Source organism: Paramormyrops kingsleyae, chromosome 15 (genome assembly GCF_048594095.1).
Source record: "Paramormyrops kingsleyae isolate MSU_618 chromosome 15, PKINGS_0.4, whole genome shotgun sequence".
Classification (NCBI taxonomy): Eukaryota; Metazoa; Chordata; class Actinopteri; order Osteoglossiformes; family Mormyridae; genus Paramormyrops; species Paramormyrops kingsleyae.
In genome coordinates this window covers 3752833-3765468 of record NC_132811.1, presented here as the reverse complement: position 1 = coordinate 3765468, position 12636 = coordinate 3752833, and the positions used below count along the sequence as shown (strand labels likewise).

At 39.8% G+C, this 12636-nt stretch overlaps 1 protein-coding gene across 3 annotated transcripts in view; it reads left to right on the top strand.

The window, feature by feature from the left end:
- Positions 1-2331: 2331 nt before the first annotated feature.
- Positions 2332-12636, top strand: part of kdm4b (lysine (K)-specific demethylase 4B) — a 55081-nt gene continuing 44776 nt past the window's right edge. For 2 of the 3 annotated variants that reach the window (XM_072699709.1, XM_072699711.1), the window contains exons 1-5: positions 2332-2477; positions 9047-9204; positions 9538-9713; positions 11078-11192; positions 12245-12438. In XM_072699709.1, the coding sequence (XP_072555810.1) occupies positions 9061-9204; positions 9538-9713; positions 11078-11192; positions 12245-12438 (629 nt within the window). In that variant the 5' untranslated portion in view covers positions 2332-2477; positions 9047-9060. Of the gene's footprint in view, positions 2478-7762; positions 8921-9046; positions 9205-9537; positions 9714-11077; positions 11193-12244; positions 12439-12636 lie in introns of those variants that run through there. The other variant, XM_072699710.1, reaches the window with a different exon arrangement.

Sequence of the window (12636 nt, the reverse complement as noted above, 5' to 3'; positions counted from 1 at the left end):
ACAAAAATGTACCAGAGTACAAAAATAATGCAGACAGTTCTTTTTGTTCTGTTATCATCTGTAACTTCTGGAGGAAATTGATTAATGTGTATCGTCTCAGATATGGATTGAGTATAATTATACCATGCCCATAAAACTTAATCTCTTTGAAAGTAATCAGCCAAAGGATCAATGATATCCTTATTGTTCCCAAGGGGCAATTTGTTGTGCAGTCAGCAGTATCCACACAAACAATAATAAATAGACCATAATAATAGACTTTGCACACCACCTCAGTATTCTTCCTTCAACTCCATCAAAATAATGGTACACTGACAGCTGTACTTATACGTGATCATGAAAGAAGGATGTCGTCAAATGCTGTTTGGTGTTATGAGATCTGGCCTTAGGCATGAATAAAAAAGATCATTAATATACTTCACTTTTCACCTTTGAATTACATGAAAACTGGAAAACTGCAGTGAATTTAAAATTTAGGAGACTGAGTAGCTGACTTGTGGCCTCCTACTTCTAGGTTAGGTGTCTGAATCCCACCCCTGCTGCGTGTGGGCGGAGTCTGCATGTTCTCTCTGTGTCACATGACTTTCCTACCACAATCCAAAGGTACTGACTTTGGTTAATCGGTGTCACAGCTGATAAATGCATTTTAATATAGTAGCTAAACCAGTGTTGTCAACTTAGTCATTTTGTTGCTAGATATAGCTCCTTTTCAGCATTTTTCCCCCACAAAGCTAAAAGCAACAAATGTAGCTACTTTTAAAATTTATTTAGCAGCTTTTTACTCAAATGCTAAAATGATACATGTTCCCTCTAAATGACACAAAAACCACACACTCAGTCACTACACACGGTCTGTTTGGCTGGTTATTATACTTGTCACTATGAAGGACTGCTAACTAGCTGTGCACAGCAGTGTGAACGAGAATAGTGCCATTATCTGGAGAAAACCATTGAACAACTAGGTAACCAAGCAGCACACCAGCCTGGAGGGAGACGTGCCTAGCATACACATCATGGTCAAGTTAAGTTGCTAGTTGCAATTGTTCAATAAGATAACGTATATGTTATCAGTTATTGTTATCAGTTAGGGAGCATGTTTACTATCTACCAATACAATGATTAAAACTATAATTGTTCAGAATGTGTAGTTTTACTAGTTAATAAGATAATAAATTAAATATAATTGTTCAATAATGTGTAAAATGCAATTGTTCAATAATTCAATGTGCTGTGTATAAAAATATTATAAAAATGTGTTGTGTTTATATTACTTTTACAAATAAAAAAAATCTAAACTAACAAATTTCCAATCATATGTTTCATGGAGATGGCCAATCAATTTGAGCGATGTCACTGAGTATTGGCAAAATGACATCATCATGCGATGACATCACAACGTCATTTAGCAACTTTTAGCGATAAATTGACCTTCCTGTAGCAACTTCCCCGGAAAATTAATTGTCAGCATTAAGCTATACACTGACAAGAAGGGGTGGTGTAAAATGCTACTTAATTCATTTTCACTATGTTACATCTTTTTTCCCTGCAATGTCAATTTGCTATCCCATCAAATGCTCCATCCTTGATTTGAATTTCATTCAGACAATTCAAGTGCTGTATCACTTGGGAAACTTCAGGCCATTTACAAACCTTTGATTAAGAATTTTCTTTAGCATACTTTTTAAGGTTTACTTTTATCTTCCTTCTTTCTTCTATGTCCTGTTCAGGAGAATACATGGTTCAAGGCTGGGACACACTCTGGATGTAATGCCAGTTCATTCTAGGGCACATACACTGACTATCTATTTAGAGACCCCAGTTAGCGTGCCTGCATATCACAGGGAGAACAGGCAAACTCCACACACGTATTCCTACCTACAGACATTACATCTAGTTTTTTGCCGCCCCCAAATTACCCCTAGACGTATGTGTGGTCATCGTGAAGGTCATGATGAAGGTCATCGTGTCTGATGTTCAGATAACTACCTTTTATGGCAAGGTAACCCAAATGCACTCGATATTCAATTACCACATCCATATACAGTATTACTTACTAAATACCATTACATTAGCTGGAAGTAATATTTCCTTAAAAAGTTACTATTGTGATAGGAGTCATTTACATTATAATTTACGTAAGTTCCACACAACTTCACACTTAAACTTAGATAGATAGATAGATAGATAGTCCACCCCATAGTGTCGTAATGTCGTCACATTACACATAAATGCTAATAACACCGTAGGTGGATGAGGCCGTCCGTCAAAGAAAATAACCAATGAACTTTCAAGGAACTGGCTCACAGTGACTTCCTATGATTGCGGCCATAACCAATGGCAGCCAAGCTGGTTTGAGACGGCATGAGGCCGATATTTCCTGTGTGCAGGATGTTCACAAATAATCGATCGAGTGGATTTTAAGAGCGAGTCTAAGCTAATAAGATACTTAAATAACGGAGCAAAGCTCGAAGCAGGAGGTAAAACATTAATTAACTGCTTGCTATACTTTAAATACTAGTAGATGTGACAGTAGTTCATGCGGAAAATCGTTGTGTATTCGCGGTTTTGTTGACTTTTTAAGGTAGGAATCAGGGACGTCGGAGGACGACTAGTGCAGTGTTGTCAGTTTAAAACCGGAATGTCTCATCTCTTGCATTTACTTATGAGTTCTTCAATACGATGCATGCGCTTGGCTGCAGTTTAATTTATTTGAGGATGGTTTGTAGTGAAAGCAGTTTAGCTAGAAAGCTAGTAGCCGAGTGCTGGCTGCATTACTGACATGAATTAGTCTGTCAGTTCAAAACGCGTCGTTAAATATTTAAGTGATAAAAAATAGCTGGCTAGTTAGGGGCTTCGAGTCGTACGGCTGCGTGGCCCGTGGGTGAAGCGGCTGTTTTTGACATGATTAGCTGTTTATTGTGGGGGTTTTATGTAGTTCTGATGTACTTGCAGCTGTAGTTGAGTATGTCAGCCTATATAGTACTGCGCGGAGGTTTTGCAGACTCCCGAAGTTGGAGCTTTGGGTCTTATGGCCGCTGAATGAATCTACAGCATATATCATGTTGTTTCGCCTAACGGAAATGTTCAAAGATTTGATTAACATTTCCAGGTACATCATACAATGTTGATTTAATAGTAGTAATGAAATAGACATGAGACTCAGGATTTTTAAAAATGTCTCAGTGGGATGAACTGTTGTAAGGTTCATACTGCATTAATGTTTGAATGAGTTTTTCTGTGCTTTGGGATGTTTGTAATTAAATATATGGTTGTGCACATTTTTGATGGATACCAGAAAGTAACAAGGTCTGGAAAAGCCTTAGTGTCTTAATATTTGTTAGCTGTGGTTATGGGGTGAAACAGTGTAAATGTAATTATCCATGAGTATAATCAGCTGCATTTAGCCTTTGGTTTGTGTAGCGACCTGTAGTTATTCATATTGAATATGGGTAATTAGTCAATGAACATGTCACAACCCAGGAAACTGTATAGTAAGATGTTAATTTCAAAATGAAAATGAAGTTGCTGCTGAGTTGCTGATTGTAAACATAATTGGGGATATCAACACCTGTCCAATAAAGGCCTCATGTCAGTGGAATACTCTGGATGTCCTGTGTGCTTCATCTGTCCATTTTCCAAACTCACTGATCATCAAGTTTTGTGGTAGTTTTAGTCTCCTCAGAAAAGTGAATTAAGTAGGAACCTCACCGTAAGAACTTGGCAACCCTGAAGTGAAATCCAATCATTCACCACTTTCCAGCTTAGATTCACATATAGATCATCATAGAAACATATAGAAGCTATGCAGCCCAGTCTTCTTGGTAGTTATTTGTCCTTCCTACTGTGTAATGCATTTGCATTGGTTACTTTTTCTACTGCTGAAGGTATTGCCTCATTTTGAGTCTGCTGACTCCATTGATCTGACTACTGAAAGGCCGTAGAACTAGAGATGCACGATATATCGGTTAACATTGATTTCAGGCGATATTCGTTAAGAATCCAGATATCGGTATCGGTCTGATGTGTCAGTCTGGCTGATATTTAGACTTAAGTCATATTGGATGTTAGCAGACCAGAGTCTGTGACATGTTTATGTAAGGGTTAATTAAAGGTTAATTAAGGGTTAATGCCTGACAGACCATGTATTTTATGTTTTTTAAATCCACTGCTGTGGAGACAAAGAACCACCCTATTTGCAGCAATTCAGAAATTGTCCTTTACGCTCATAAGTCAGTTATTAGTTTGAAGTTGTTCATTACTAAGCCTAAAGACCAGTTTTTAGCCACAAACATGTAAGCCAAGTATGCAGTTGATGCACTCGAAGCTATAAATTGTGCATTTTAAACATACGTCTATTGGGGCAAAGAAATGTAAATATTTACAGCCATTATTTTTATTAATTTAGCTTTATTTACCTCTTGGTATTCAGCTGTGTAAACTGTTTTCCAGTTATTAAAACTAGACTTGTGTGCCACGTTACTTAGGCAGGTTACACATGACTGTAAAGTATGACTGGGCTACAAGTGCATTACAGTGGTAAATCATTTTACTGTTAAAGTCCTCAGTCTAGGTCCTCAGTCTGAAGCACTGCTGTTGTCTAATTAGTCTGTAGCAATTGCTTTGTTTTTGTAGTTCCCATTAATTTTACACTGTGTTCTGCATCTGAAATTTTCAGTACCGTTACAGTGTTCCCTGTGGATGAAGTGGTTTGGCATGGTGCCACTGTGACTAGGGGGGAGGGGATGTTGGGGGTGTCAGAAAGTTCCTGTTAATGTTCCTAGGTTGCCAGGGGTGGGATTAATGGTTTAAGTCGACTGTTTTCCCATTCTGACACAACATCATAATGGTAAAATATATATAATATAAAATATAAGTGATGCCTGCTCTGTTTGCCTACCTTGTTTGTTTATTGTGCTGTTAACCAACTGAATTCTGTAAAGCAGGTGGGGGTGGGAATCAGGCCCCCCCTGATTAATTAGTTGGATAGATGTTCGTTTTGCCGTAGTGGGCCACCAACCTGTTAAGCATAAAGAGTCACAGAGTACTCACCTGGTTGGTAGAAACAAAATCTCGGTCTAGATTTGTAGCTACTGGGCCTGATTGCCCAACACTTGTGGGCAACTACGGGGAATTGTTACCAGTGGAAACACTGCGTTAGAATTAAAGACTACAATCGCACATTGATTTACTTCTGTGTTGACTACATAGTGCCTGTTTGGCATTGTGTGTGCAGTTATAGAAAATAATCAACACCCTTTAAAAAAAAAATTAAATAATTATTATTTGGCCTGCAGATTGATCATTGCATCAAATTTGGCAAGTTTCACCAGAGGAAACCACCACCCCTACCTATCTATCTGTTAAACAAAGGGATAACTGGACTTAAATCAGAGGCTGATATATGGAAAGGTATTTTGCTAATGAAATGAACAGAATCCGGTATCATAGTGCTGGTTCAGCTGATGAATAGTCAGTCAATGCCTTATGTACAATTTCAGACAAAAGAATTTCAGGCAGGTATTTCAGTGGGAAACTTTGAGGCCTCGCAGCTCTAGGGCTATGGGTTATAAGTAGAACTTGCTGCAGCTCACGCTTTCACTCTCTCTCCGGGGCTGGCGGGGCTTCTCTCCCTGCTACCATGGGTTTCGGCTCCCTGGTCACCGCAGCACTGCTTTGGATAAGTGCTTTTAGAAAATAGATGGAGAGTTTTTTCAATTTACTATTATACGAGAATTGACATGATTTAATTTTGGCTAAACAGTTTACACGACTTCAGGCTGCCCTTGCATGCAGTCTTGTTTCCTGCATGAACAGTCTTTGGTTTGGATTATACTATGCAAGGATCTTCAGGTATCTGCAAGACATGCAGTAATTTCCAGAAAATGGCAAAATCTTAATAGGTTAATTTCACTGCTAAATGGATGAGTGAACATTATTGTGTGACAGACTGCATGAAAGAATTCTCAATGCAATGCGACCATGTTCCCTTAGCATGAAAAGCCAGGTGAGGTAAATAGGGTTCGAAATAATAATAAATTATATATATTTTTCCTCATTTAAACTGTTTTTTTCACGATAAATTGAACTGTGCCCACTATGTATCGAGAACTGAATGTCTGAAGACTGCAGTTGGCATGTATGAGATATGTTGCTTAATTTTTAATACAGTCAGAAAGGCTGAGCATTGATTTGGTGGAGACTTGAGCACTGGGAGATCTATTCCTCATCTGTAATTTTCCCAAATGCCCACACTGACTTGTGGATTGAATGTGTGTGAAATGAACAGTTCTTTAAAGTTAACCCCCCCTACTTTATCATTACCTGCTACAGTGTTTGTTTTGTCATTTAAATGTTTCCTCTTTTGCTATGGTAAGCAGCATATATGACAAAACAGTGGATAAATTGTAAGAGTAATATTTGATACCTTGCATTCCATTGTAATTTGATATCGTTCCATTATTTCTTGTGATAACCGTGGTAGGAATGCCCATAAAACAAAGCACATTTTGTTTCTGCGAATGACCTAATGTTTTTGCTCATAGGGTCTAGCAAGTAATTAAGTACTTAAGTTGGTTTCATTATTTTTTTTTGCTGCTGCATGAATAAATTAATAAATATTATTTAATAAAGTAAATATGGGTGAGTTGGCTTTGATCAAACGTAAAAAAGATCATGGTGTATGATGGCAGTGGCTGTTTTTTTTTTAGGGACAGTGTAGGGCATCGATACCTTGGTGCACTCAGGGGACCCGTCACCCCTCCGGGGACCCGTCGCTTCTTGGGGACCCGTCACCTCTCAGGGGACCCGTCGCTTCTCGGGGGCCCTTCAACACGCAGAAGTACATGGAAAATTGCACTTGTTGGTTGGAAATTAGTATATTACACAAATGTCCCATATCACAAAAAATGAAAGTTTGTGTTTTTTCACCGGTGGGGTGGGGTGGGGGGGGGGGTATGGTGACATTTTGTCAGGGGGCCCAGAAATGGTCAGCTGGTTGTAGTGAGACTCAAAACATATCTGCACAGACATGCACACACATTTCTATGTATGTAACGGTTTTATTACCATGTAAGTAGTCTATAGGGTTTGCAAACTGCCCCAAAGCTTTTGAAGTAGCCAATTTTCGGTTTATAATGGAATAATATATATTTGCTATATTTGCCTAAGTGTGCGAGTCTGAAAACATGAGTGGCACGCCAGATGTGTGAGAGTTGGCAACCCTGTAGTGTAGCTCAAATTATTATTAGGCTGCGGAATTTCTTGGCTTTCCGTTGCTGTAATTGCGGAGTTTAGACAGCAGATGGTGCAATAACTTGGTCAGCCCCCTCCCAGCAACCAACTAATGCAACTTAACAGAAGTAATACTACGGAATGGTGAGCACAGAGCAAATTACTGTTTTATGTTTAAGGCTGACTACAGCCTTCACAAATGTTCGCAAACGGTTATTAAGAAAAGGCAAATTTGTGTTTAACTTTTTCGTTTTTAGTAAAATTTTTAGTTTATTATATTATTATATTTTATACAAACATTTACAAATGTTTGTAAATAATTATTGCTGCTATTAAGAAAATGAAACAAATATACATTTTTTTTTTATTTAACAAAAGGAATATAGAAATTGATAAAGGATGCAAAAATGAATGTTGCATTTTTGGTAATTTTCTTGAATTGGGTGAATTGTTACATGCCTAATGCTATCATGAATGAGCAAACGTGTACAGAAACTTTTTCAGCACTGCCTCAGTTTAAATTCAAAGTTTGAGCAAACTTTAGATTCTTTAAAGGAAACAAACGCCTAGATGCGTATCTGCTTGAGTTCGCAACTAGGTGCAGTTTCAGTGGGGCGAGGAAACAGAATTCGTTCTCAAATTGTTTATTATTAAAACCTCAAACACAATTAGTAACAATTGTAACCCAGCCCTTCGATGGCTTGGCGCCCTGTCTTGGGTTGTTCCCTGCCTTAGCCTTAGCCTGTAGCCTCCAGGATGGGTTCTGGACCCCCACGACCCTGAATATGATAAGCGCTTACAGAAAATGGATTATAATTATAATGGATTATAAGCCAATTATAAGGTCTAGTCTGTCGACGTGTCTAAATAACAAAACAGACACTCATTTGCACACTAAAAATAAGTAAAAAAAAAAAATGACATCATCATAATAGTCAATATGCTAACTTAATAATAAAATAAAAATAAGCTTTTAAAACATTAACTTTGCCACAAGAAATGCATTCATAAAGTGATCAGTTACATTTTTATAAATGACAACCAGAATAAATACGCAATAAATGGTCCCCTAAATAATAAATATCTTAATGCAAATTCAAAACTTCCCCCCTCTGTCAGATTATCACTGGGAAAATTCCATTACTACTGAGGGCAGCAAAAACTACATTACCCAGTAGCCACCTGGCCTCGGGTCCTTTAACTGGTGACCCTGCCCTCCTGCTCGCCAGAGGACGGTAAGTCCTAAAACCTTTAAAAAAAAAACTTCATCTATCACAAATTACTATATTCCAATTGACCACCTGAAATATGACACCAATACTCGGGTTTTTTGTGCACATTGCAGAGAGTTTGAGCGAAAAACAAGTACCTACCCATGTCCTTACATCACTTGGTTGCATGGAACAGGCAGGACCTCATTACATTACCCCCCTCATTCTGGAGACAGTGGCCACTGTTCAAAGATTAATCTTTTACCCCACAGTACCTTGAGTGGGGAATCACTTCCCCATCGTGTCCTCAGGGATATGGGACAAGAAGTCAACCACTCTGTTGGTAGCTCTAGGCCTGTCGGTCACAATAAAGTTATTTGGCTGAACCACCGGGTTATTCGAGCATTCGTGTCCTGCATCCTGTCCAGCCATTGCAGTGCTCGATGGTCAGTCTCCAAGAGGAAGTGTCTTCCCAAGAGGTAATACCTCAGGGAATCCAATACCCACTTTATGGCCGGGCACTCCTGGTCTACTGTAGACGCATCGCTCTGGAGACTTGTTTTAATAGCATTCCATGAATGTTATTTTTTTTTTTGCCTTCCCAGCACCACCTGGCACCATGTCGCTAGAAAGCCCCAGCCAAGCCCCCAATGCCAGCTGCAAGATCATGACCTTTCGGCCCACCATGGAGGAGTTCCGCGACTTTGTCAAGTACATCGCCTACATTGAAACCCAAGGAGCCCATCGTGCTGGCTTGGCCAAGGTAGGTGTTCGATAAATAACATTAACGGTATGGATGTAACTCTCCTGACATCGACCCATGCATGTGGTGATGTTTATTTTTGTGATTTTCCTTTACTGTTTTACTGGTGTGTTTCCCGTTACATTAGAAGTGAATATCTCGTTTCCAGGACACACGGGGAAATAGACCCGTGATTGATCAAATATATGAAAAAAATATGGGACAAGCACTTGCATGCACACACATATATGTAATAGATTCAACTGGTGTTCACATCAGACTCGTAATATGCAGGAATTGATTAATTCAAGTCAAATAGCAAAAGCAGTAGAGAAAGTTTCTGAATCCCTGTAGGTGATCCCACCAAAGGAGTGGAAGCCACGACAGTCCTATGAAACGGTGGAGGAGATGGTGATCCCAGCTCCCATCATGCAGGTGGTGACAGGCCAGTCGGGCCTCTTCACGCAGTACAACATCCAGAAGAAGTCGATGACCGTGGGCGAGTACCGCAAACTGGCCAACAGCAAGAAGTGTGTGCCCAATGAGCAAAGGAATGCTCTCGTTACACTGTCTCAGTGTAGCATTTTACTATGCATTTTAGACCAAGCTCATGCTCTCGTTTGTTACACTGTCTCAGTGTAGTATTTTACTATGCATTTTAGACCAAGCTCATGCTCTCGTTTGTTACACTGTCTCAGTGTAGTATTTTACTATGCATTTTAGACCAAGCTCATGCTCTCGTTTGTTACACTGTCTCAGTGTAGCATTTTACTATGCATTTTAGACCAAGCTCATGCTCTCGTTTGTTACACTGTCTCAGTGTAGTATTTTACTATGCATTTTAGACCAAGCTCATGCTCTCGTTTGTTACACTGTCTCAGTGTAGTATTTTACTATACTATATGTATATATGTATTCAATGTAATCATTTAGCTGGAAAAAACCTGGGAGTATCAGGATACCACATTCAGGGGCTGTTTAGTCTTCATTTTTGGTGATGGTGTGTGTGTGTAGATGTGGGGCTCTCGCTTTTAATATTATGGTTTAATTACACTGTCCCAAGTTGTCTAGGGTCTGGCTCAAACACTGGTTGTTTTTGTTCATCGATTTGGTTAGTAATTAAGATTTTAAGATGGGCTGGTTTAAAAAATCTGGTACATGTATGTTGAATAATATAACTATTATTAATGAGTATTTTGTTATTAGTCCGATTTATGTAAAATTATCAATATATGAAATACTGGTTTAATGAACCGATTAAAAAAACGAACCTTTATTAATAATAAGATGCTGCTGATCTCTGCCTCTGCTGTCCTTACGTGCGGGTTATAATGTCGCGGGGATGAACCTGTGGGCTTATGGCAGACAGGTTTTTAAAGGCAGAAGTGGCTGCTCCATACAGTCAGTTTTCACAAATCTGTAGTGGAGCATTGGTGGAGCACCGGTCACCATGAAGGCGGAGCCTCACTGCCGTCACGGGCTGCTGGGTAGCAGACCTGAATGCCTGTCTGTCTGGCAGTCTGCCTCCAGCTTCTCCAGTGGCACGGTCGAACAAATGCTGCAATCAGTAAAAACGGAAAGGAGATGTACACCATAGATTGTTCGTTTGTTTTACGCTCGAGGCCTGCTTTATTATTTGCATACTTTTAATTATTTGTGTATTTGTTATATATTGTGAATGAAGACTCTTGGTTTAGCTAGTGGCATGACCAGCTATTTGCCAGCAGAAAAACAGTCAAAACATGTGTGCTGAGTTTCCTGAAGACCCCTGTGCAGTTGACCTAACACAGATTACAATTATATTGAAAAGAATAAAAATCTACTTTGCTTTTTGAGCCAAGCAGAATCCCAGCTCTGTAACGCAGTCTTTGCCTCCTCTTTCCATTGGTGAAAGGTACTGCACCCCTTGTCATAAAGACTTCGATGACCTGGAGCGGAAGTACTGGAAGAACCTGACATTCGTGTCACCCATTTACGGCGCTGACATCAGTGGCTCCCTGTATGACGAGGTGAGTCCAAGGTCGACGCCTCATCTTGCTTGATGGAGCTCCAGCACTGGGCTAATGTGCTTTTCAATGTGGATGAAGAAAGTGCTGAAATGAGCTCTGAGAAGATCTCGGCATGACAGGACTTGATGTTTCGCTATAAAGCCCTTATGGTCTCTTCTGCAAAGCCCATTTCTTCTAATTGAACTTGTCTGTCCTTCCTTCCTTCCGTCCATCCTTCTTTCTTTCCATCCGTCCTTCCTTCCATCCGTCCTTCCTTCCATCCGTCCGTCCTTCCTTCCATCCGTCCGTCCTTCCTTCCATCCGTCCGTCCTTCCTTCCATCCGTCCTTCCTTCCTTCCATTTGTCCGTCCTTCCTTCCTTCCATCCGTCCGTCCTTCCTTCCATCCGTCCTTCCTTCCTTCCATCCGTCTTTCCTTCCTTCCATTTGTCCGTCCTTCCTTCCTTCCTTCCTTCCTCCATAGCCTTTTGTTTTGCACAGGGTCACAGTGACCTACTCTTCTCATGCATTTTATAAAAATAAAAAGTAAAAACTTTTCTTTGTCTCACTTTTATTCTCCCTGCTTTGGCTTATGTTATATGTCCTTCTCATTGTCATTTCATTGCATTTGATCTGATAATAATAAGTGCTAAATGTTTGCAGCGAGTTTTCCATTTCATTACCTTGGGCCCTTTGGCTTCTGATTGTATGGTTCTAACTGCATTTTTAGAAGACTAATTGTTTGCTCACTTTCTATTCAAAGAGCTGACATGCCTAAAGGGTCTAGGAAAGAGATTAGTTACCCCCTTAATCATGATTTATAAAAGATTTTTTTATTCATGAAGACTATGACAGATAAAAGAATTGTTTAAAAAGTCCCTATTTACAAGGAATTGTTTAAGAATAAATAATTTTGCCATTATGTTTTGTATGGGAATCAGCAATACAGATGTTTCTCAGACAGAATTTACCTAGTAGTATCTGGGTTTAATTAGAATGAATTAGTTAGATATTAATATAGAGTATTTTGGTATGGAATAGTTAGGAATGCTTCTCTGGTGTCATCTATGTGCAGAACATCTCAGAGTGGAACATCGGCCACCTGAACACCCTGCTGGACATGGTGGAGCAGGAGTGCGGGATCGTGATCGAGGGCGTCAACACGCCCTACCTCTACTTCGGCATGTGGAAGACCACCTTCGCCTGGCACACGGAGGACATGGACCTCTACAGCATTAACTACCTGCACTTCGGGGAGCCCAAGTCCTGGTCAGCCCCCCACTCCCTCAACCTCGTCTCTCGTTTCCTTCTTCCCAGCTTTTCTTTCATGCCATTATTCCATCACTTTTGAGGGATGGTCCTTTATATGATCAACATTCATTTATAGCAAGTAGCCTATAACAGTGTTTCTCAAACCAGTCCTTGGGAACCCCGGACAGTCCATGTTTTTGCTCCCTCCCAGCTCCT